The 25,870-nt window shown below is 43.4% G+C and overlaps 1 protein-coding gene across 5 annotated transcripts; it reads right to left on the bottom strand.

The window, feature by feature from the left end:
* Window positions 1-601: 601 nt before the first annotated feature.
* RNF168 (ring finger protein 168) lies at window positions 602-25,870 on the bottom strand. Of its 5 annotated transcripts, none has more exons than XM_065556236.1 (9): window positions 25,351-25,480; window positions 16,491-16,598; window positions 12,538-12,881; window positions 10,394-10,475; window positions 8,706-8,782; window positions 6,736-6,912; window positions 5,910-6,034; window positions 4,607-4,694; window positions 602-3,890 (listed from the first exon to the last, which is right to left on the bottom strand). In XM_065556236.1, exons 3-9 carry the CDS (start codon window positions 12,643-12,645, stop codon window positions 2,805-2,807), a joined length of 1,743 nt encoding a protein of 580 aa, XP_065412308.1. In that variant the 5' UTR covers window positions 12,646-12,881; window positions 16,491-16,598; window positions 25,351-25,480; the 3' UTR covers window positions 602-2,804. The 5 variants fall into 5 exon arrangements, with proteins under 5 accessions (XP_065412308.1, XP_042709337.2, XP_065412309.1 ...); XM_042853403.2 differs by lacking the exon at window positions 10,394-10,475 and adding an exon at window positions 21,171-21,325 and having other exon boundaries at window positions 25,351-25,428; XM_065556237.1 differs by lacking the exon at window positions 16,491-16,598 and having other exon boundaries at window positions 25,351-25,585.

Here is a 25,870-nt window from a genome sequence, read left to right as displayed (position 1 = left end):
CTGATAACTCAGACTATGGCTATGTCTAGATTACGGAGGCTATTGGCATAGCCCCTTAGCCTAGATGCAGCATATACCAACAAAAGTAGCATTTTGGCTGATGTAGCAACACCACTTCCCTGAATGTTAGCTATGCTGACAGAAGCCCTCTTCTGTTGGCATAGCTGTCTCTCACACTGGTTGTTTCGTCAGCATAGCTATGTCACTGGGGGGGGTATGGTTTTTTCACATCCCTGACCAATATAGCTATGCTGGTGTACATTTTTAATGTAGATCAGGCCTATTTCATCGGCAAAGCTAAAAAGCACCAATGGAGACACAATGCTGTAACCAAAAGAGAACAAGGGAACAATAAAGTTGCAGAAACGCCATCAAAACTGGATAAAAAAATTTGCCAAGGCAGTAGAGAGCTAGACAGGAAACTTCTTTTCTGAACAAAGTCAGAAGGAACGGAAACAAAACACTGCAGAAGGTATTAAGGCATAGGCAGTTGGCCTTCAAATGGAGCTGAACTACCAGTGCCTCAAAGAGAAAAACATCTTTTGAAAGCTGGAGGAATTACGGCTTGTGCATGCTAGGAAGAGCAGGAATCCAGTCAACATTTTGTTTTTAGAGAAAAACATTTTAATGTAGGAAAGGGTTAACAGCTTTGGGCAAAGGTAAGATTAGTAATAGAGTAAATACATATCTAATAAGTATAAAAGTTGAAAGGAAAAATTAAGGACTGGACTGGGATAGAATATAAGTTATGGTATCTGATAAAGAAAAATATAGTGAGTGAAGGCTTCTGCACAAGGGCTGAGAAAGCAATAACCTGGGCAAAGTGGCGAAAAGTTTTGTTTTGGGTCTGGTGTTTTTTTGTTTTTAAATGTATCATCTCACTTATTGTCTTTGTTAGACTGAAAAGCTCTTCTGGGAAAGTACCATTTATGCATGTAATGCTCATACCATGCTGCTATTGTTATTGTCATAAACATCAGAAGACAAAAAGTCATGCACAGGTTTTTGGCTTGTCCCACTGCTTATGCTTTCCAAAAATTACTTTAAAATGCTGTTTACACCAGGGGTTGTTTCTCAACCAGGGGTCCAGGGCCCCCTGGGAGGCTGTGATCAGGTTTCAGGGGGCCACCAGGCAGGGCCAGCGTTAGATTTGCTGGGACCCAGGGCAGAAAGCTGAAGCCCCACTGTGTGGGGCTGAAGCCCAGGACTCCCAGCCCTGCCACCTGGGGCTGAAGCGTGAGCAACTTAACTTTGTGGGGACTCCTGCAGTGTGGGGCCCCAGGCAACTGCCCTGCTTGCTACACCCTAATGCTGGTCCTAGCTTTTATATGCAGAAAAACAGTTGTGGCACTGGCAGGCCATGGAGTTTTTGTAGCATGTTGGGGGGCCTCAGAAAGAAGGTTGAGAACCCCTGGTTTACACCCAAAATTTAAACACAAGTATTTTTAGTCTTCCCTAGGAAAAAAATGGCAAAATAATTAATTCAAGTTACATAGTGATGAAAGCCATTTTAATTGATAGAAAGTCAGAAGAAACAGCAGCTGTATTGTGGCTTGGGAACGTCTCGCACTTAAACCATGAAAAGTGCTTGACCTTAAAGAATAAACTCAGAGCCAAAACACAGTTTTTAGTTTTTGTTTTGGAATTTTTCATTCCAAATACACCCAAACTAACTGTTGTTCAAACAAATGTACAGATCAAAATAGGATCCAAACATTTATTGTAATACTCATCCACTAAAAATGTGAATATACATAGAACAGCTTCATCAGTATTACTGTAGATTAACATTTAGGTTAACATTTGGCAAGTCCAAATAAAATAAAATTGTTGATTTTTGTTTCCTCACAATGCAAACAAAATAGTAAACTGGGAGTTTCAGAGAAGTAACGAGGAGGAAGCAATGTGGGCAAATGAGAACCCTTCATCTATCATTTGTAGCCTGCAATAACTTCTCACAGGCCTGAGGTTTCTCGCATTCTAGACAAAGAGCAATTCAGATGAATTATAAAGCTCTGATATTATTTGCTTATTTGAACAAAAATATTTAACATGTACCAAAACAGCAAAGCAGGAGGAAAATGGTTACTGACATAAAGGGATGATATCCTACAAAGATGACAAAAAGAAAGGGTAGTCTTATAACCAGACAAACTAACTCAAAACTGGGAATAAACGTAGTCCTTATTCACACTTGTTGATTCATTAATTATAACTTACTCCAAATTATAGTCTGTTTATCTTGACTTTTCCCGCCCCCTCCCCACCTCTTTTCCGGTCTGGTGATTTTGTAGATTATATACTTTTGATGAAATTCAACATATTGTTGTAGAAAAAGAAGTAATGCTAATTTAGCCAATATTTTCAATAGGAATCTAATTACAGAACTGTGAGAGGAAAAGAGTACAATAGACATGGTTAACGGTCATATCTTCACCAGCCAACACTAATCAAGCATGGTGAGGTTAGAGTCCAATCCTTCAACATAACGCACAGCAGCTGTGCTGATGGAGGCCTGTAGTGCTGTAGCCCTGCAGTGAGCAAATAATTGAAGATACAGACTCGTTCTGTATTTAGTTAAGAAATTAACTAAAACTGATAAGGTCTGGAGGAAAGAAAGGCATTAGAGGCTCCTTGGCTCAACAACACTGTATAATTCTGAGTGCATTTATGCTCTAAATTGATCCTCCCTTAATACAATCAACTTAAAACTAGCTGTTTACAACAAGCTTTATCTGATACAGGGAAGGATACTGCTTTATTTCCCATCCACCTCACTGTGCCTTCATAGTTCTACTGATCTTTTACTTTGAAACAGACCTCTTAAACATCTGAAGGATTGTCTTTTGCTTATTCTTGGTCAACAGTGATTGGATATCCTTTGAGTCACAGCTGTTGACACAGTTCAACACTTTTCCTCCTCTGACACTCGGTGATTTCATCTGGAGGTTGCTGGGAGGCTGCCAGTTCTCATTGTGGGAGCTTCTTCGCGGTTTCCGATGACTCGTTTCAGTCTGGCTCTTGGGAGATGGCGACTCACTTGCCATCTTATTACTACCTGTACCAGTTGGAGATTCCTCCAGACATGGAGATGCTTTAGGACGCAGAAGGTACTCATCTGGAGAGCCTTTCTTTCGGTTTAATGTCTTTTGCTCCCTGTTTATCTCTCTCTGAAGTTGCAGAGCCAGGAGCCTGTCTTGCTCCTCTTGCTTCCGCCTCTCATAAAGCTGCTTCTCCAAATCTATATGCATTTGCACATTAAGATCATTTACCTTCTCCTCTTGGTCTTCATAAGTTTCTGGAAAAGTTTTCCTCCTTTTATCAATCAAGCATGCATCAACTGCTGATTCAGTTGGAGATTCTTGAGATTTTCTTTTTGGTGTCTCCTTACTGTTCTGTAACACATTTTGTTTCTTTCCTTCAACTGAGCAGTTTGCAGCCACTTCCATGAGATTATGGGATGCATCCCTGTTTTCTAATTTGCCAGATGTCACAGAATCAACTGCTTCCTGAAGAGAAGAGCTAATTTCTGCACATTTTTCAGAGTCTATGTTTTCTGTACATGTAGAGTTATCATTTTCAAAGGCACTTCTGGCTAACTCTCCACTGGAAGAAGAAAGTCCAGTATCAGGCCTTTCCTGTTTTGTGACATTGCGAAGTGCATTTGTAATTTTATCTACCTTATAGTTTGCTCCTGACAGACCTTCCCACTCAATGGGATGAGACCCCACTACAGGAGAGGTATTTAAATAAGTCAGACATGATTCTAAAAATGAATCCTTAACATTTCTGTCTTGAACAGTGGAGAAAGTTTGTGGAGACAGTGTTGGCATTTCCTCTCTATCCTTTTCTTGCCACATTAAGATGTCATCTTCAGTGCTATTATTTTCCTACAGAAAAGATAAGGCAAAACTGAAAACAAACCGATCAAATACAGCTTGGTGAAAAGTTAATCTTCAATAAACTTTTACTTCTGTTCAGAAATGTTTATTGTCCTCTGATGAGCTTTTATATAAATAGAAAATTTGATAAAATAAAAAGCAAGCTTCATTTCTGTTGGCTGCATTAGCTCTGAAAGCTAGAGGGTATTAAGCTGGATTCTTTTCTGACCTGTGCACCAACTGTACTATTAACCAAGTCACCATTGTATAATACTTGTTGGGGATGATGCACAAGTCAAAATGTAAACAAGCTTTCCTTCCAGATGCCATATTGAGTTTGCAGTTAGAATATTTTTTTTGGTCAGAAAAGTAGAGGCCTCATACATAAGGAGAAATTACTCCTGCTTAGCAGACCTTAACAGTGAATTTTTTGGCTCCAATACTTGGTATCAGAGAATCAGAATACATATTCAGATCTTGCAATTTTTCACAGAGTAACAAAAATATATTTTGCCTAGTCAGTGATACAGATTGGATGAAATGCTTTCTAAGGCCATTTCTGAAATTCTATTTAAATACAACCTTTACCTTTTTAAGATGACAGTATGTTCATTTTTATGGTTATATAGGTACTTCCAGTCTATATACCCTCAACAAAAAGAAAAGAACATGCAGCTACTAATAAATAGTGCCATATATAACTTCAATATGGAGACATAGATTACCATAGAAAAGGAGTTATTCCTGCGTTTCTCTGCTTTTTTAGAGAGCGACATTGGTACCGAGGCACAAGGTGGCTTTGGAGATAGATACCTTAAGGAGGAAAAAAAAAAAAAAAAAAAAAAGCACATATTAAGACAAAACTTTAAGCATCAAATTAAAGTCTGAGAGTCCTCCACATTTCTCTGAACCTTCAGATCAGTGTAGGTGAGTGTCCCACTATTATCTTCCACATTATCCTGTGCTGAAATACTGTAACATTCAGTAGCTTCCCGTTACCATAGATTACTAAAAAAAAAAGAAAAAAAAAAAGTATGCCAAAAAAGTAATGCAGTTCACCACTTGAATCCAAAGATTAAATGATAGCTTATTTTACAAATGAAAAAATCATTTACGTATAGTTATTTTGAAGACGATTTGTTGCATCAACAAGAAACAAATGCTTGGTATTATACTTTCCAAGCCTCCTTGAAGCCAGGAGAAATAGTTCATATTTACTTTAAGAGGCAACAGTGATTACACAGTGTGGCTACCAGCCACAGCTGGAGGACCATAAAGGGTCAAGTTCTCTGATCCTAACTGGAAGACTGGATGGCATACAAGTCTATAAGGACTGAATAACACTTCTCTGAAAAAGTGAACTTAAAAAAGAAAAAAAAAAAGTTAACAGAAACTGATCTGCCAGGAACAGAACTAAAGTTGAGTAACAAGAGGGGCCACAGTGATTAAATTTAAAGAATATATCAACATAGAATAAATTCAGCCTAAATAGGCCAATGGGACAACAACAGGATATTGAGGCAGAACACAGTGATCTTAAAGTGAGGTTACAGTCGAAAGAGTCAACTATGCAAAGGCAGCACTCTTTATTCAATAGATCTACCTGTATATGTCAAATCTTATCTGTTTACTGACATTTTCACTATTTGCCTTGCAGCTACAGGAGAACAAGAATGATTCTATTCTTGGCCATACATCAACAGAATTACTAACTGAGCTCCAACTGCAGAATCTCTATTGCTGTGTCATCTCAGAGGAAGAACACAGCTTGACTTTCAGATTCCAGGTTGAATTTGCTCTCCTGACAATTAGAAAATCCATCTTTTTATCTGTTACCTGAGCAAGTTTGATAAGAAAATAGTTGAGAGAATCAACACAGAATGCCAGTGTGCTCTTTTACAGTGGTACTTTCCAAATTTTAGCCACACTTAGTTCTTCCCAAACTAAAAACCATATTTCTCCTTTCACATGCTGTGTATGTTGTGGAAGTGTACCAACAAATCTTGGACAGAAAGGTGGATTACTTACTTTTGGATGTCTCCAGAGTTGCTTGATTTGTTTTTTGTCTTGCATGAACTAATTGGAGATGGGCCAGACGTGCGACTGTTTGCACGTAAAGGAGTGCTGAACATGTGTTCATCAGTAGACTTGTTCTTTAATGACAGGAAACATACAGAAATTAGACAAAATTGAAAATAAGCGTGCTTCTATACACAGAATTAGTTATTTGCATGAATTCTTTGGAGCTAACAATAAGTATAGATAGGGAACTGCACTCAGCATGCATTAAATTTATCTGGAGGCAGTGGTATCAGGAGAAGAGTTTTTCATTAGTGATAAATTCATTGTTTTTCATTAGTATTACCACAAAATGGCAGGTTATATCAAATACAACAGAGCTATATACATCCCATATCTATATATATTTCAATGGTTAGGATTCTTCTATGTTACTCTTCCTCAAACATTGCCATTGCATTTTCCACTCCCAAGCACAGGCTACAGACATTAACCTCCTCCAAAAAAACATTTTTTAAATGATGGCAGAAGAGAGGAGCTCCTGATATCCAAAAAGGTGGTTACTATGGAGGAGATTTTAAATCAACTACTGGTAAACACTTCAAGTGTATTTTAAAAGTGGAAATTTTTATTTTCTCCTCTCTTTTGTTGGATTTTAAAACATAATGCTCAATAAGTTATTTAAGCATTGAATATTTAATGTTGGGTTCCAATCTAAAATTTGAAGAATTTTTTTTAAATTCTTCATAAGGATTTTTGCATATGCTCTGGAAGATATAAAGATCACTCACTTCGAGAAACACATTGCTCTAATGCCCCCTAGAGCTAAACTCACCAAATTGATACTCAGCTCCCATGCCAGCTCTTCATCTTGTTTAAGCTGTTCCTCCATCTCTCTCTGCCTTTCTTCTGCCAGCCTGTGCACTTCTTCTTCCTCTGCTAATAGCCTTTGAATGTACTCCTCACTTGCTTTGCTCTCCTCTTGTTCGTGTGCCCACCTCTCTGCCTTCGCCTATAAGAGAAGTTTTTAAAAGATCTCAAATTAAATTTCAAGTGAACCTGCAGACAACACATTATTACACTAGAACCTCTCTATCTTACACTTCATTAATATGAACATCCCGTAATTCACAAAAAGGCACTCTTCATGTTTCTCAGCAAAAATTTAATAGCAGAGTGCTGTGAAACTTCACTAGTAAGACTTCACTAAATTTAGCATATATACAGGATGCAATCTAGGATACTATTAAGTATTAAAGCTTCAGTAATCAAAAGAATAGAGTACACTAATGAGCTACCTTTTGATTCTTAGAAAACTGCATTTGTAAACTTGCTAATCTGCAAGATTCAGTGACTTGCAAAGGGTCTCCCAGTGAGTGTGAAAAGGTTACTTACCTGTAGCTAGAATTCTCCAACTATCTGTATCTACAGAGAACCTTGAGAAAAACATGTGCCCTTGATACAGCAGACTGGAAACCATCCATATTGCAATGACTGCTGAAGCTGTTCGTTCTCTCATACAGCTAATCATTTAATGCAGGGATATGGAAGACGGAATAGCACTCATCTCTTTCAATTCCTTTCTAACCCTTTAGAGCGTCAAAAAAACTAACATAGTAGGGTGGGTGAGTATGGCTCTCTTGATGCAATATACTGAGAACTCCAGTTATGGGTTAAAATCTTTTTTTCCTTTAGGAATTACCTCTCCAGACTTTCTTTCTTTGGAGATCAGCCAGCAGAAACCACCCCAGTCAGACTAAAGGCATTGTGATTGTTCTGCATTACCTTGACTACAGACTGGAAAAGCTTGAACTATAGAGTGGAGGTGTAGAAGTGGCCGAGGGAGGAATGTTTTAAGGTGCTCATGAGTGTCTGACCCTGGCAAACCCTCGCAGGGCTCTGGGCCGAAGACCGGTGGAGTGGGAGGGCCCAGGCTCCCCTACCACCCTCTAACCACTAGGCGCCATCTCTTTCAAGTGCCAGCCATTACAACCCTTCTCCATTCTTCCATCAATGTCAGCCTTGACATCCCTATAATCTCCTTCCACACATGCTGTAAGAGGAAGGTCACACATGATCACTCAACTTCCTTGTTACCGTAATGAAAAACAATGCAGCCACCAGGAAAAGGTGGTACAAGAGCATTCAGACATTGGTTCAAATTGAAAATCTATAAGCATTATTAGTACCATGTTTAATTCCATTTAGAAGGTTCCTAAAGTAGAGAGTAAAAAAGAAGCAAGTGATCAAATAATTCCTGCACTGATCCTGACAATTTGTGGTTGAACAAGAGCATGTCTTTAGAGAAACATCTAATCTTTATTGAAAGATGAAGAGTGAGAATTAGTCACATTCCTTGGTAAACTATTCCAATGGTCACCTACACTGACTTAAAATTGTACACCTTATTTCTTGTTTGAATTTTTATAGCTTTGACTTCCAGACGTTTGATATTGTTATGCCCTTGTGTGCTATATTAAAGAGCCCAGTAGTATCAAATGCCCTCTCCCTGGGTAGCTTCTTGTACATCATGATCAAGTCACCTCTTAATCTTCTCTTTAATAAGAAAAACTGAACTCAAGTCTCTCACTGTAAGGTGTGTTATCAAACCTCAAACCATTCTTGTAGCTCTTTCCTCTTCAATTTTCCAGTACAGCACTAAACTTACTTTCCTCTTTCTTTCTTTTAAAATAGAAAGTTATTCTAATTAAATAGTCAAATACTGGAGTCATTCTATACATACAAGATTCAAATAAATCCATACTCAAGGCAGTTACTACTTTAAACAGGATTTTCTAGACTTACCTTGCTAATCTCTGCCTCATATTCCTGTCTCAGTTCCCCAGGCTTGCTTAGCTGATGCAGTGGTTGGGATATACAAACTAATCCAGAGAAAAAGAGAAGGGGAGTGTGGGGAAAACAAAATGATCACTTTAACTAGCTCAGATTTGTATAGATTCTTTTCATACCACAGCGCATTACAATTTCATATTATCCTAGTTTAATTTAAACCTAAAACATGCAGAACACAACCATATCCAAGACTGCACCTTAACTCAATTGTGTCCACCTAGTGGGAACATGCAGTATGTTCCAATTCATTGAGAAAGCAAATGCATCTCTCAATCACTTCCAGCTTCCCTCACCCTCTATGAGGAAAATGACCAGGCTTCCTTACACTGTAGGATAGTGCAGCATGAAATGTAAAGATCTTAAAAGCTGACCTTCAAAGGAGGGGGGGAAAAAAAGTCTGTACTCTCTTTTGTTCTTTATAGTATATAAACAGCCTGAAATGTGTGTTGCTCTGTTGCTTTGAAGCTATTTAACAGGATTCTCACTCTTGGGTGTAAAAAATTCTTGACAGGATAGAACTCTCAAAGCTAATGTGTTGCAGGGCTTCACCTCCACATATCAACAGAGGGAACATTCCCATCCTGGACTGGCAGTGATACAGTTCACTGGTGTCCTCAGATGTCAGTTTCTTTTTCAAACAAATGGAAGAAATTTATCAATTCACAGCTGTACAAATAAAGCCACTCAAACTCTGATGATGCCACAGCACAACTGGTTGCTGAGTTCTGTGACTTTATCTTCACACACAACTATTTCAAATCTGATGACAATATATACCTCCAGACCAGTGGCACCGCTATGGGCGCCTGCATGGCCCCACAATATGCCAACATTTTTATGGCTGACCTGGGACAACGCTTCCTCAGCTCTCGTCCACTCATACCCCTTCTCTACCTATGCTACATTGATGACATCTTCATCATCTGGACCCATGGGAAAGAGACTCTGGAAAAAATTCACCATGATTTCAACAGCTTCCACCCCACCATCAACCTCAGCCTGGACCAATCTACACAGGAGGTCCACTTCCTAGACACCACGGTGCAAATAAGTGATGGTCACGTTACCACCACCCTATACCAAAAACCCACCGACCTTCATGCCTCCAGCTTCCATCCCGGACACACCACACGATCCATTGTCTACAGCCAAGCACTGAGATTCAACCGTATCTGCTCCAACCCCTCAGACAGACACCAACACCTACAAGATCTTCACCAAGCATTCTCAAAACTACGATAGCCGCATGAGGAAATAAGGAAACAGATCAACAGAACCAGACGTGTACCCAGAAGCCTCCTACTGCAAAACAAGCCCAAGAAAGAAACCAATAGAACTCCACTGGCCATCACATACAGTCCCCAGCTAAAACCTCTCCAACGTATCATCAGTGATCTACAACCCATCCTGGACAACGATCCCTCACTTTCACAGGCCTTGGGTGGCAGGCCAGTCCTCGCCCACAGATAACCCGCCAACCTGAAGCATATTCTCACCAGCAACCACACACAGCACCATAGTAACTCTAACTCAGGAACCAATCCATGCAACAAACCTCGATGCCAACTCTGCCCACATATCTACACCAGTGACATCACAGGACCTAACCAGATCAGCCACACTATCACCGGTTCATTCACCTGCACGTCCACCAACGTAATATACGCCATCATATGCCAGCAATGCCCCTCTGCTATGTACATCGGCCAAACTGGACAGTCCCTATGTAAAAGGATAAATGGACACAAGTCAGATATCAGGAATGGCAATATACAAAAACCTGTAGGAGAACACTTCAACCTCCCTGGACACACAATAGCAGATTTAAAGGTAGCCATCCTGCAGCAAAAAAGCTTCAGGACCAGACTTCAAAGAGAAACTGCTGAGCTTCAGTTCATCTGCAAATTTGACACCATCAGCTCAGGATTAAACAAAGACTGAATGGCTAGCCAACTACAAAAGCAGTTTCTCCTCCCTTGGTGTTCACACCTCAACTGCTAGAAGAGGGCCTCATCCTCCCTGATTGAACTAACTTCGTTATCTCTAGCCTTACTCACTCTTGCTTGCATATTTATACCTGCCCCTGGAAATTTCCACTACATGCATCCGAAGAAGTGGGTATTCACCCATGAAAGCTCACGCTCCTATACGTCTGTTAGTCTATAAGGTGCCAAAGGACTCTTTGCTGCTCAAACTCTGATGGCAGTGAATGGACAAGTGAGATTCCTGTAAGAATATTATTTTCAAAGAAGCAGAATTAAGCATGTCTCCCTCCTTCTTGATGAAGGATATGATGCCCAGATTACTTGTTTGAAATTTCTGGGATATCAGGCTCTGAAGGTTCTCAGAGCACTCAGAACTGTCCTTATTTTGCAAACACTAATGTGCAGGTTTTATCAGTGGAGCAAGTTCATACCATGTGCCTATAATTTTATCACTGCTTGATCTAGTGTGTATTGTTAGTCTTTTTATTAAAATGGGACATTTCTTGAGCTACTTACTTTCCAAAAGTAAGAGTCCTGTAATTTCCTTTTTTAAAGATACCATTATTATTATTATTATTTTTTAAAGCTACCGCTCTTGATTAAGTAGCTTAAGAGATGTCCTATTTAATAAAACATTCTCACTAGATCAGACAGTGATAAAATTATAGGCTCCTGCTCAAACAAACCAATTTGATCTTTTTAAATAAAGAGAGAGAGAAACCAGGCCCTTTCAACTGCATAAGGTAAATACAAATATTTCAAGGATACTCTACCATCACAATATATTTTCAAATTTGGCTCTCTCTACACTAATACTTTTAGTCGCAAAACTTTTGTCGGGCAGGGGTTTGAAAAAAAAAAACGCACACCCCTGACCAACATAAGTGTCAGTGGCAGAGCATCTCCTGCTGACAGCTACTGCCGCTTGTTTGGGGTGGTTTAATTATGCCGGCATACAGCGGCTACACAGGAGACCTTACTACTGTGCTGCTGTAAGATCTACAGTGTAGACATAGCCTTTGGCTCAGCTAGAGAAAAGACACTGACAGAGTGGGTTATGACAATATCAAAATTACAAACTCTATGTTGTAATAGAATCCTGTTGTACTGCATTCCAGACAGCTGCCCTAATTTGGGAAAGGTGTATAATATCTTATTGAAAGACCATCACTAAAACCAATCTGGGGCCACTGACTCAGAATAAACACTATGGAACAATGGTCTCTACACAAAGGTCTGCAAGGGAGGGGCCCAAACCTGAGAGTCAGATTTGGAGTTTCTGAATTTGAGCACATGGCACAGAGACAGAGGCCTTATTTAAGAGCTGGGTTCTGCTCTGAAGAAGGGGCTGACAACACATATGGAGGACTTACAGGAGAGGTGGCAGGAGGGACTCTGCCCAGCCTGAAATGCTGATGAACCATGGACTCACAAGGGGTGAACTCAGACTAGGGGCGAGTGCATCTCCATACTTTTGTTATTTTCAAAGATATGTAATGCTGGAGTGCTTTAAGACTAAAAGTTACTGTGGCTAAGAAATTCCTTTGCTAAGCTTGTTTTCTGCCATGTTGTCTTTGAAGAAGTTAAACTGGAAGCCCAGAATACCCACAGTCATGGAGTGTGTGTAAGCAACTACCTTACAAAGGTAGTAGCAAATTACTTTTAATTTACCAGATGATTCAATAATTTAGCTGCGCCAGCAATTATTTTATGATCTCACTTCATGACATCCAAGCTCACTAATACCAATTACTTTCCTACAGCACAAACAGATACAAGAGAAATGTCATTTTACTTACTGTCCTCTTCCAGATCCTGTCCATTAACTCTGCGCTGGCATTCTTCTGGGTAATTCTTTTGAATCCTTTCCCACAGTTCCCAATTGATAAGAGTATTTTTGCGGGCATTATATCGCGCCCAAGAAGAGACCCACCGGCGGCAAAAAGGGCAGTACAAACTTGCCTTCTCTACTGTCAACTGGAAACAAGAGTTACAGAGTGTGTGGTTGCATGGCAGGGTCACTGGCTCCACAAAAATGTCCATGCAGATCTGGCAAAGACAGTCAGTCAAGGAAAGAGGAGCCTCAGATTTCTTTGACATTTTGATTCCAAGCAAAAGAAGGAGGTTAATGCAGCATCAATACCTGCAGCCAAAACAAAAACCACATTTCTTACTTGGTTCTATCAAGAATACAATTTAACACAGAGTTTAAAATGTTTGCTGAATAATGTATAAAAAGGCTTGAGCTATCAAAATGTATGCTTAATCAGCTATTTCTGTTCATCATCCCCAAGATTCCAGATTTGCAGAGTAAATTAGAAATCCTTCTCAAAGTCATTTACTATCCTGAAATGACTAAGACTACATCAGCAATCCATGTTACACAAAATGCTTGGAAACGAACTGCAAAGTTTTGAACAAATCCTGAATGCTCTATTATAAAATTCCAAAGTAGGGGGGGAAAAAATGTATGCAGGGCTTGAAAATTTACATGCATTCACTAGCTAGGGTGAAAAATACCTTTCCCAACACACCCCTTTTCTCCTACAAAGATATGCCCCTTGCAAGCCACTTGTGGGATGGGGAGTATGCTTAACACGCAGGTGAAAAGCCAAGCCCATTGGCCCTATTTCCCCAGCCCGTCAGTTCAGGAACAGGGAAGGTATTGGGATTTCTACCAGAGTGATTCTTTTAATTAAATGGCAGATGAAATTCAATGTTGATAAATGCAAAGTAATGCATATTGGAAAACATAATCCCAACTACACATACAAAATGATGGGATCTAAATTAGCTATTACTAGGGCCCAACCAAATTTATAGCTATGAAAAATGATTAACGGACTGTGAAATATGATCTCCCCTGTGAAATCTGGACCCTAGCCAGCAGCTCCTATCCTGTGCAGGGCTCCAGATGCTCCCCCACCAGGGATTGAAACAACTTCTTCCCCTGCAGGGCCGCTCCCAGGGAAGGTCAGACACACCTCTGGGATTCTCCCCAGCTGCAGGAAGCACCACAGCTCCAGCTGTTACACCCCTCCTCCCTGCCCAAGAGGCTGCAGTTCTAGCTCTCACACACACACCCACACACCACCCAGGGAGGCTGCAGTTCCAGCTGTCACCATCCCCCGCCTAGGGAGGCTGTGGCTCCAGCTGTCACCCCTCTGTGTGGAGAGGCTGCAGCTCCAGCTGTCAGCCCGCCATGGGGGAGGCAAACTGCCAGAACCAGACCAATGGAAACTCACCCCCCAATACCGTGCAACCCTCACTTCTTTGCTGCTGCTGCTGGTGGCTTTAGAGATGGGTGCCCAGGCAACAGCCTTCCTCACTGGTTGCCCAGCTCTGAAGGCAGTGCTCCTGCCAGCAGCAGGGCAGAAGGGTGGCAATCCCATGATCCCCCTACAATAGCCTTGCGACACCCCCTCCCCAACCGCCTTTTGGTTTGGGACCTCCACGGTTACAACACCGTGAAATTTCAAATACAGTAGCTACTCGCTTAATGTTGTAGTTATGTTCCTGAAAAATGCTACTTTAAGCGAAATGAAGTTAAGCGAATCCAATTTCCCCATGAGAATTAACGTAAACAGAGGGGATTAGGTTCCAGGAAAAAAAAATTTCAACAAACAAAAGATTATTATTTATTTATACACACACACACACACACACACACACACTATAACTTTTAAACAATTTAATACTGTACACAGCAATGATGATTGTGAAGCTTGGTTGAGCTGGTGAAGTCAGAGGGTGGAATATTTCCCAGGGAATGCCTTAGTGCTGAATGATGAACTAGCACTCGGCTGAGCCCTCAAGGGTTAACACGCTGTTGTTAATGTAGCCTCACACTCTACAAGGCAGAACGAATGGAGGGAGGGCAGACAGCATGGCAGAGAGAGACAGAGACACACACAGTGTGTGTGTGTGTGTGTGTGTGTGTGAGTGAGAGAGAGAGAGAGAGAGAGGCGCATTGCCCCTTTAAGTATGCTGACCCCACTCTAAGTACACTGCCTTTTTAAGTAGATAAGCAAGTTGAGACAGCAGCTGCAGCCAGCAAGCGCCCTCTGTCCTGAGCCCTGTTGTGTCCCTCCCCTGCTCTGTGGAGATGGGGTAAAGGAGCAGGGGACAGGAGACGGGTGGAGGGGGACACCCTGACATTAGCACCCCTCTTCCCCCTGCACAACAAGCAGGAGACTCTCGGGAGCAGGTCCAAGGCAGAGGGCAGGCAGGAGCAGCACACCGCAGTGGGGGGGAGGGACGGCTGAACTGCCCGGCAATTGATAGCCTGTTGGGTGGCTACTGCACAAGGAACTTAGGGGAATGGGGAGCTGATGGGGGGCTGCCAGTCCACCCTGGTTCCAAGCCCCCATCAGCTAGCTCCGACGGGCTGCTCTTCCTACAAGCAGTGGACAAAGCAGGCGGGTGCCAAACAACGTTATAAGGGAGCATTGCGCAACTTTAAACGAGGATGTTCTCTAATTGATCAGCAACGTAACAACGAAACAACGTTAACTGGGATGACATTAAGTGAGGAATTACTGTATAAACACCTGAAAATGTGAAATTGACTAATTTTAAACAAACACACACACAGGCTCTGAAATTGACCAAAATGAACCTTGAATTTGGTAGAACCCTAATAATAAGACTGTAACTATCATAATGCCACTATATAAATCCATGGTACACCCACATCTTGAATACTGCATACAGTTCTAGTTGCCTCATCTCAAAAAAAAAATACATTTTAGAAAAGGCACAGAGAACTGCAACAAAAATGATTAAGTGTATAGAACAACTTTCACCTAAGGAGATATTAAAAAGACTGGGACTATTCAGCTTGGAAGAGATGACTAAGGGGGTGTATGATACATCAAGGGTTCTCAAATTGGGGGGGGGGGTCACAAGGTTATTACGTGGGGGTCGCAAGCTATCCGCCTCCACCCCAAACCACACTTTGCCTCCAGCATTTATAAAAATGTTAAATATTAAAAAATGTGTTTTTATTTATAAGGCGGGGGGAGTGTTGCACTCAGAGGCTTTCTGCGTGAAAGGGGTCACCAATACCAAAGTCTGAGAACCACTGAACTAGTAGGACTATATATTTGAAGCCACCTATTCCACACCATTATTGGAAAAGATGAGCATTCTCTCCTCCCTCTTGCTGTATTTCCAAGTTTCTAGCTGATGAGGTTGGTGATGGGGAACATTTCCAATACTGTACATATTTTCCAGCCTCTGGGTTGGGGTCCTCTTTCTCAAACACCTCCATTAACTGCATCATGAAATTAGTCCATTCTTGTCTGTTTAACTGTTACCGACATGATTCTGAACACTAGTAAAGAAAACTGACAACAGTCTGGTCAGATTTTACTGATTTCATCTGGCAAAGCTCCGAACAGAAGCATAGGCAATGGGATTATCGGTAGACTTAGGGAAGCAACACTATATCTAAGACATGTTTGGAATGTCATTTTCACAACTATAGAGAATACTTTATTTTGCAAAGTTTAGGGAACTCTCCTTGCTCAAGAAAGCTGGACGACTTTAAGTGAGGAGTTACTGTACAGGACCTCAGTTTTATTATCACCTGAAGTTAACCTTCAATATTGTTCTGTAGATCAACAGTGGTTCTTGCTCAAAAAGATAGTTTACTTGCATTCATCTGGTTGACTAACCTAGGGCTAAAAAGCTGAAATGAAGTAATCAAAACTGAAAAGCCTGAAAAAAAGTGAAATGATATGCTGCATACCTTTTGTTGTCCAATATGATTTTGTGATACTTTTATGGACCATCCCATACCTTCCTCACAGCATTTTCTGTCTGCTCTAGTAGTACCATGAAATACATTTCACAGGCCCTGATTTAAAAAAACCAAACAAACATATAGATAACTGATACTCAGACTCTGAATACTGCATACAGTTCTAGTTGCCTCATCTCAAAAAAATACATTTTAGAAAAGGCACAGAGAACTGCAACAAAAATGATTAAGTGTATAGAACAACTTTCACCTAAGGAGATATTAAAAAGCTCAGGAGCACAAGCAGCTCTCCTGCACCTCTGTGCAGCACATGATATTAAAGCACCATGTGATTTAATTATTAACCAATCAGGATGCACTTTTACTATGTTATTAACCAATTGCAGTTGATAAAATAATAACTTGGTCAGACATTTAGTTGTGAGAAAATATATCTATATATTAAAAATAGTAAATGAAATTCACACTACAGTGGCTCTTTTGGGTAATGCTGATTGCTAATTTGGCTCCTGAACCACTGAAGTCGGAGTATCACCGATATAGATCAGAGCAGAACAAGTGACAATATATAATAATGAATATGTATTTTGTAAATGCTCCAAGTTACAAAAGCTTAAGTTTAAGAAAGCTCTCCCAATGATCTCCTCAGAAATACAGGGAACATTTATATAGGTAATAGTTAACCTGTTCAGCTTGGATCCAGGACACTCTGGCAACTAAAAAGGAGCAGGTAGAGACTGTTGGAGTATGCAGTCCAATAACCAAGCTTTGGACATTCTGGGATGCATGTATGAAATGCAGCACTCACTTTCAGAAAACATTATTTCAAAGACATGGAATGGACAACGATGGAAGAGACTACCGACCACCTGACCAGGATGGTGATAGTGACTGCGAAATGCTCAGGGAGATTAGAGAGGTTATAAAAATAAAAACCTCAACAATAATAGAGGATTTCAACTATCCCCATACTGACTGATATGACATGTCACCTCAGGAGTGGATGCAGAGATAAAGTTTCTTGACACCTAAAATGACACCTTTCTTGGAGCAGCTAGTCCTGGAACCCACAGGATGAGAGGCAATTCTTGATTTAGTCCTAAGTGGAGCACAGGATCTGAACCGCTTGGCTAAAAGTGCCACCAGGGCTTAAAAAAAAAAAAAAGTAAAAGAAGCAGTGAGAGGCAAAAAGGCAGCCTTTAAAAAGTGGAAGTTAAACCCTATTGAGGAAAACAGAAAGGAGCATAAACTGTGGCAAGTGAAGTGTAAAAATATACACCTCTACCTCGATATAACGCTGTCCTCGGGAGCCAAAAAAATCTTACCGCATTATAGGTGAAACCGTGTTATATTGAACTTGCTTTGATCCACCGGAGTGCGCAGCCCTGCCCCCCCGGAGCACTGCTTTACCCTGTTATATCCAAATTCATGTTATATCAGGTCGCATCATATCGAGGTAACGGTGTAATTAGGAAGGCCCAAAAATAATTTGAAGAACAGCTAGCCAAAGACCCAAAAAGTAAGAATAAAACATTTTTTAAGTATATCAGAAGCAGAAAGCCTGCTCAACAATCAGTGGGGCTACTGGACGATCAAGATGCTAAAGGAGCACTCACGGAAGATAAGGCCATTGCAGAGAAACTAAATGAAATCTTTGCATTCGTCTTCATGGCTGAGGATGTGAGGGAGATTCCCAAACCTGAGCCATTCTTTTTAGGTGACAAATCTGAGGAACTGTCCCAGATTGAGGTGTCATTAGTCAAGGTTTTGGAACAAACTGTTTAATTTAACAGTAATAAGTCACCAAGACCAGATGGTATTCACCCAAGAATTCTGAAGGAACTCAAATATGAAATTGCAGAACTACTAGGTATGTAACCTATCATTTAAATGAGCTTTTCTACCAGATGACTGGAGGATAGCTGATGTGACACCAATTTTTTTTTAAAAGGCTCCTGAGGTGATCCCAGCTATTACAGGCCAGTAAGCTAACTTTAGTCCCAGGCAAATTGGCTGAAGCTATATTAAAGAACAGAATTGTCAGATTTCAGAGTAGCAGCCATATTAGTCTGTATCCGCAAAAAGAACATGAGTACTTGTGGCACCTTAGAGACTAACAAATTTATTTGAGCATAAGCTTTTGTGGGCTACAGTCCACTTTGTCAGACACATAGATGAACATAATTTGTTTGGGAAGAGTCAACATGTTTTTTGTAAAGGGAAAAAATGCCTCACCAATCTATCTGAATTCTTTGAGGGGGTCAACAAGCATGTGGACAAAGGTGATGCAGTGGATATAGCGTACTTAGATTTTCAGAAAGCCTTTGACAAGGTCCCTCAGCAAAGGCTCTTAAGGAAAGTAAGCGGTCATGGCATAAGTGGGAAAGTCCTTTCGTGGATCAGTAACTGGTTAAAAGATAGGAAACAAAGGGTAAGAATAAATGGTCAGTTTTCAGAATGGAGAGGGGCAAATAGTGATGCCCCCCAGGGGTCTGTAATGTGGCCAGTACTGTTCAACATATTCATAAATGATCTAGGAAAAGGGGTAAACAGTGAGGTGGCAAAATTTGCAGATGATACAAAACTACTTAAGATAGTTACGTCCAAAGCAGACTGCGAAGAGCTACAAAAGGATGTCTCAAAGCTGGGCAACTGGGCAACAAAATGGCAGATGAAAGTCAACTAAATTCAATGTTGATAAATGTAAAGTAATGCACATTGAAAACATAATCCCAACTATACATATAAAATGATGGGGTCTAAATTAGCTGTTACCATTCAAGAAATTGATATGTATCAAAAAAGTATTCTTGCCAGCAAGTTAAAGTAGTATGGATTGGATGAATGGACTATAAGGTGGATAGAAAGCTGGCCAGATCATCGGGCTCAACGGGTAGTGATCAACGGCTCGATGTCTAGTTGGCAGCCGGTATCAAGTGAAGAGCTCCAAGGATCAGCATCTTCATTAATGATCTGGATGATGGGATGGATTGCACCCTCAGCAAGTTTGCAGATGACACTAAACTGGAGGGAGATGCAGATAGGGTCCAGAGTGATCTAGACAAATTGGAGGATTGGGCCAAAAGAAATCTGATGAGGTTCAGCAAGGACAAGTGCAGAGTCCTGCACTTAGGATGGAAGAATCCCATGAACTGCTACAGTCTGGGGACCAACTGGCTAAGCAGCAATTCTGCAGAAAAGGACCTGGGGATTACAGTGTATGAGAAGCTGGATATGCGTCAACAGTGTGCCCCTGTTGCCAGGAAGGCTAACGGCATATTGGGCTGCATTAGCAAGAGTGTTGCCAGCAGATTGAGGGAAGTGATTATTCCCCTCTATTCGGCACTGGTGAGGCCACATAGAATCAATCATAGAATATCAGGGTTGGAAGGGACCTCAGGAGGTCATCTAGTCCATCCCCCTGCTCAAAGCAGGACGAATCCCCAACTAAATCATCTGGATTACTGCATCCAGTTTTGGGGCCCCCACTACAGAAAGGATGTGGACAAATTGGAAAGAGTCCAGAGGAGGGCAACAAAAATTATTAGTGGGCTGGGGCACATGACTTATGAGGAGAGGCTGAGGGAACTGGGGTTATTTAGTCTGCAGAAGAGAAGAGTGAAGGGGGATTTGATAGCAGCCTTCAACTACCTGAAGGGGGGTTTCAAAGAGGATGGAACTAGGCTGTTCTTAGTGGTGACACATCACAGAACAAGGAGCAATGGTCTCAAATTGCGGTGGGGGGGTCTAGGTTGGATATTAGGAACAACTATTTCACTAGGAGGGTGGTGAAGCACTGGAATGGGTTACCTAGGGAAGTGGTGCTATCTCCATCCTTAGAGGTTTTTAAGGCCTGGCTTGACAAAGCCCTGGCTGGAGTGATTTAGTTGGGGTTGGTCCTGCTTTGAGCAGGGGATTGAACTAGATGACCTCCTGAGGTCTCTTCCAACCCTAATGTTCTATGATTCTATGATCTTGGAGTCATTGTGGGTAGTTCTCTGAAAACATCCACTCTATGTGCAGCAGCAACCAAGAAAGCTAACAGAGTTGGGAATCATTAGGAAAGGGATAGATAATAAGATAGAAAATATCATATTGCCTCTACATAAATCCATGGCACACCCATATCTTGAATATCGCATGCAGATCTGGTCCCCCCTCCCCTCCCCCATCTCAAAACAGATATTGGAATTGGAAAAGGCTCAGAAAAGGGCAACAAAAATTAGGGGTATGGAACGGCTTCCATATGAGTAGAGATTAAGACTGGGACTTTTCAGCTTGGAAAAGAAACAACTAAGAGGGATATAATAGAGGTTTATAAAATCATGACTGGTGTGGAGAAAGTAAATAAGGAAGTGTTATTTATTCCTCATAACACAAGAACTAGGCATCATCAAATGAAATTAATGGGCAGCAGGTTTAAAACAAACAAAGGAAGTATGTCTTCACACAACACAGTCAACCTGTGGAACTCTTTGCCACAGGATGTTGTGAAGGCCAAGACTATAACAGGGTTCAAAAAAGAACTAGATGAATTCATAGAGAACAGGTGCATCAATGGCTATTAGCCAGGGTAGGCAGGGATGCAAACCACGCTCTGAAGTGTCCCTAGCCTCTGTTTGCCACACGCTGGGAATGGGTGACGGGGATGAATTACTTGATGATTACCTGTTCTGTTCATTTCCTCTGAAGCACCTGGCATTGGCCACTGTTGGAAGACAGGATACTGGGCTAGATGGACCATTTGTCTGATCCAGTATGGCCGTTCCTACATTCTTAAGTGCAAAAGATAATCTGCCAGATCTGCTAGGCCTCTTTTCATTCTATGATATACAAGGAGAATATAAGAATATATAAGAACCTGAAGAATCCCTACACTACCATTAGAACAGCATTGGAAAGCGCCTAGAGCAGTGGTTCTCAAACTTTTGTACTGGTGACCCCTTTCACACAGCAAGCCTCTGAGTGTGACCCCCTTCACACAGCAAGCCTCTGAGTGTGACCCCCTTTATAAATTAAAAACATTTTTTTATCTTAAACATTATAATAAATGCTGGAGGCAAAGTGGGGTTTGGGAGTGGAGGCTGACAGCTCGCGACCCCCTGAGGGGTCACAACCCCCAGTTTGAGAACCCCTGGCCTAGACAGTCCATAGGTCTTTCTGTGGTACTCTCAGCTATTTCACTTTTGTACACACTGACAGAAGCAATGTATTGTGAGCCTCAAAGCTTCACATCATATTAAATGTGAATTGTTATAATTGGCTTAAGCCTCTTCAAGCTGGTGAAAAGCTTATACCAGTGAGCAAGGACACTGTCTCCTGTCATTTGATTCTCCCTTTGTTAAAGGAAACAGATTTTGTATGTTTTTTCTAGTAAACAGGGCTGCATTCAAGTTACCTGGCTCCATCATCAATTTCTCCTCCTATCTGTAATAACCTGCAAGACCCCAAATCTTTGACTAACTGCTCGGGTCAAAAGGAGTAATAGAATGCTCAAAAAATGATGAGAAGAAAGGAAAAATAAGGTCGGAAGATTGTGCAAAACCTTCCCTGATGTGATGCCAGTGCACTTGGCACTGCACAAAGAATGCAGCCCTGGCTCCATAGATTATAATCTAAATCAGAAAAATAACTCAGCTTTGACTCAATACATAGTCTCACAGTGGCACTGATTAAAAATCCAAAAGTAGAATAACCAATAGAAGGCTTCAAAGAAGACATTTTAAGGAAGAATCAGAAAACAAAGGGAAGTAGTAGCTTGGCACATAAGGAGAGAGGAAGAGTTTTCTGAGTAAACGGAAGCTTAAAAGAGAGGGAAAACAAGGAAAGGAAAGTTGCTGTGCTGGGACTTGAAGAAAATAAGCTTGAACTTGATGCAGAATGTGAGAAAAGGACAGTGAACAGGGAAGTGACACAATCAGAGCAATGAAAGAAGTGTAATTTTCACAGCAGCATTTTATACAGACTGGAGGTGAACAAGGTGAAGTCTGGTGTGGAGACTGTAGCAGATGATGCAAGGGATAACCAACACACGGACAAGGGCTCTAACAGTAGGTGTTAAAAGCGACAAAGAGTCCTGTGGCATCTTATAGACTAACAGAAGTATTGCAGCATAAGCTTTCATGGGTGAATAACCACTTCATCAGACGCATGTAGGTGTTAAAAGATTTGAGAGATGTTGTAAAGGAGCTTAGCTTTAAGGATACAGATCCAAATATTTTGGGGACTGTTCATTTTTTTAGCAGGATAAATAACTTTTATTTGATCTTTTAAGTGCAAGCTGTATTTTATGTTCACGCTTCAATAGTTGAGCAGAGTTGTTGGTAACTATTCAGTTGATTCATTTACAGAAGACAGGCTTTAAGAGGCGTGTATGCACATGTTGCCATTACAGTGACTGAACTATTCAGTGCCAGGATACCTGAATAAATGGACTCTCTTTTCATGAATATTTAAATGGGCAAAGCAAGAGAAAAGACAATCTAGTTTTGGATTTATAAGGATTTTTCTACAAAAAGCACAGCTGTGTATCCGGTATGATGTTCAGATTTACAGGTGTAAGGCACAGAGGGGCACTTACACCACAGCACTGAGGGCTGCATTGGCATCTCACCAGCAGCTGGGGATCCGCTTTGCATTTTTCAGAACAAGTACTTGCCTGTATTTTTGCCCACATGAATAAGAATGGGATTTCAGCAGTTACCCATTCCACCCTCAACTGCTCCTCTTGCCCCCCCCCCCCCCCGCCTCATGCAGGGCCTCCTTCCCCCAACCTCAAAGTGAAATAGGGTTGCCAACTTTCTAACAGCACAAATTCGAACACCCTTGCCCTGCCCCTGAGCCCCACCCCTTCTCCAAGGTCCTGCCCCCAACTCACTCCATCTCCTCCTTCCTCCCCCATCACTCAACTCTCCCCCACCCTCACTCACTCGCTCATTTTCACTGAGCTGGGGCAGGGGGCTGGGGTGTGGAAGGGGGCAAGGGCTCCAGCTGGGGGTGCAGGCTCCAGGGTAGGGCCAGAAATGAGGGGTTCAAAGTGCAGGAGGGGGCTCTGGGTGGTGGGACCAGGGATGAGAGGTTTGGGGTGCAGAAGGGGGCTCCACACCGAGGCCAGGGGCTTGGAATGTGGGAGCGGGCTCCGGGCTGAGGCAGGGGGTTGGGGTGTGGGAGGGGGTATGAGCTCTGGGCTAGGGGGGTGTTCCAGGGTGGGGCCAGAAATGAGGGATTTAGAGTGCTGGAGGGGGCTTAGGGCTGGGGCAGGGTGTTGGGGCACAGGAGAGGGTGCGGGCTCCAGGAGGGGGCTCAGGGCTAGGGCAAAGGTGCGGAAGGGGGCACAGGCTCCAGGAAGAAGTTTGGGTGCGAGAGGTGGCTCTGGACTGAGGTGCAGGAGATGGTGTGGGATACAGGCTCTGGGAAGGAGTTTGGGTGCAGGAGAGGGCTCAGAGCTGAGGCAGGGGTTGGGATGCAGTAGAGGGTTCAAGGTGCAGGCTCCGGGCAGGCAGCACTTACCTTAGGAGGCTCCCCGGAAGCAGTAACATGTTCCTTGGCTACTAGGCATAGGGGCAGCCAGGGAGCGCTGCACGGTGCGCACTGCCTCCACCTGCAAGCAGCACTGGCCACAGTTCCCAGCCAATGGGAGTTGTAAAGCCAGTGCTCAGGACATGCCTGTCCCTCCACCTAGGAACCAGACGGACATGTCGCCGCTTCCGGGAGCTGCGTGGAACCAGGTAGGGAACCTGCCAGCCAGGGCCATCTCTACCAATTATGGTGCCCTACACAGTCCGAGCACTTGCTTTCCCTCCCCTCCCCTCTGAGGGTCTGGGCTGCGCTCAAGGCCTGGGGGACAGGGAGGCAGGAGCTGTGGGGGGCCACTTTGGGGGGCTCCACAGGCCCAGAATGGCCCAGCGGATTAGCAGGGGGCCTGGCGCGGGCAGCAGAACAATCCGGCATCAGTCCTCTCCGCTCCCCCCACCCCAGCCGCTTGGGGGAGGGGGACAAAACCCCCCACACACACACACTCACTGGCGAGAAGCGGAGCAACGCAGCTGGGAGCTGGTAGAGTGAAGAGGGCTGGGGCCGGGTTGCTCTGCTTCCCGCCTGCTGGTGAGTGTGGGTCAATGGGGGAAGAAGTGGAATGGGGGCAGGCCAGGGGCAGAACGGGGGGGGGGAGGGGCAGCAGGGGGATAAGGGCTGGCTGTCAGAGCTGCTGCCATGTATGCAGCACACAGCTGCCTAGGGCCCCATGAAATTTGGAGCAATTTGGTGCCCTAGACAACTGCATATTCTGCATATGCCTAGGGATGGCCCTGCTGCCAACCCTGCACCAACTGGACTTTTAATGGTCCACTCAGCAGTACTGACCACCAGGGCTAGCTTTATGAACTGTGGGGCCCGATTCAAATACCCGGCAGCACTTCGGCTGCGGGGGGGTCCACTCCATGTCTTCCTGAAGGACCCCCTGCCGCCAAAATGCTACCAAAGACCCAGAGCAGACCCCACCCCCGCCACTGCCAAAGTGCCACTGAAGACCCAGGTGAGTAAAAATACTTTAAAAAGGCACCTAAGGCACAGGGCCCAATTTCAGGGAATTGGCCTAAAGCCAGCCCTGCTGACCAGAACCACCAGAGTCTCTTCTCAACTGGGCTTTCCGGTCAAAAACCGGGCACCTGGCAACCTTAGCAATGGCTCCAGGGCCCAGAGCCCTCTTCCCCCAGGTCCCCAGGGCAGGGGCCCAGAGATCCCCCCCCTCAGGGCAGGGGCCCAGAGACCTGTTATCCCCAGGAAACAACATAAGCTGGGTCTGAGGCCTCCACTATCCGCCGCCCCAGAGCTACAGCCTGATACTCACCGCCCGCCTCAGCCCGAAGCTGCAGGACTGCAACGGATTCTTACCCCTCTCTCGGGGTCAACCAACTGACGTCATCACGTCAGGCGCGCGCGATCCGCACTTCCGGATCCCGCCGCTACCCGCCTACCCCTGGCGCGCCGGAGGGTGGGAGCCGCGGCCTGGCTTCCAGAAGCGCCTCACCGCTGAGACTCTGCGGCCGCCTCTCGGCAAGGGAGGGATGAAGGAAAAAGAGGCCAGGGCTATTGAGGGCCGGGCCCCGCCCTCTGCTTGCCTGGCTTCGGACGCCCAGCCCCGTGACAGGGCCTGGCCTGGCTGGCCCTGCCCTGCCTCGTCTTGCCTCGGCGGCGAGCAGAGACCTCTCATTCCAGGCAGGGCGAGCCCCAGGAAAGGGAACGCGGGGAGACGACGCGGGGCTGTTAGGTGCCGCTCGTGGGTCGGAAGCCTGCCCCCCGGCCGGCCCTGCCTGCTGCCGGGAGAGGCCTGGGCGCGGCTGGGAGCTACCTGCTGGGGAGGCACATCT

Source organism: Chrysemys picta, chromosome 9, assembly GCF_011386835.1.
Source record: "Chrysemys picta bellii isolate R12L10 chromosome 9, ASM1138683v2, whole genome shotgun sequence".
Classification (NCBI taxonomy): domain Eukaryota; kingdom Metazoa; phylum Chordata; order Testudines; family Emydidae; genus Chrysemys; species Chrysemys picta.
The sequence above is the reverse complement of the archived record's forward strand: the minus strand, read 5'-3'. Positions and strand labels throughout refer to the sequence as shown.

Excerpts from the sequence above, each read along its gene's own strand:
- RNF168 (XM_005303617.5), bottom strand. The coding sequence starts at position 12,838 with ATGTCAAAGAAATCTGAGGCTCCTCTTTCCTTGACTGACTGTCTTTGC. Across the intron at positions 8,783-12,537 it reads ACAGGATCTGGAAGAGGACA|TTTGTATATCCCAACCACTG; the intron begins GTAAGTAAAATG and ends TCTCTGGATTAG. Across the intron at positions 3,891-4,606 it reads GGAATAACTCCTTTTCTATG|GAAAATAATAGCACTGAAGA; the intron begins GTAATCTATGTC and ends TCTTTTCTGTAG.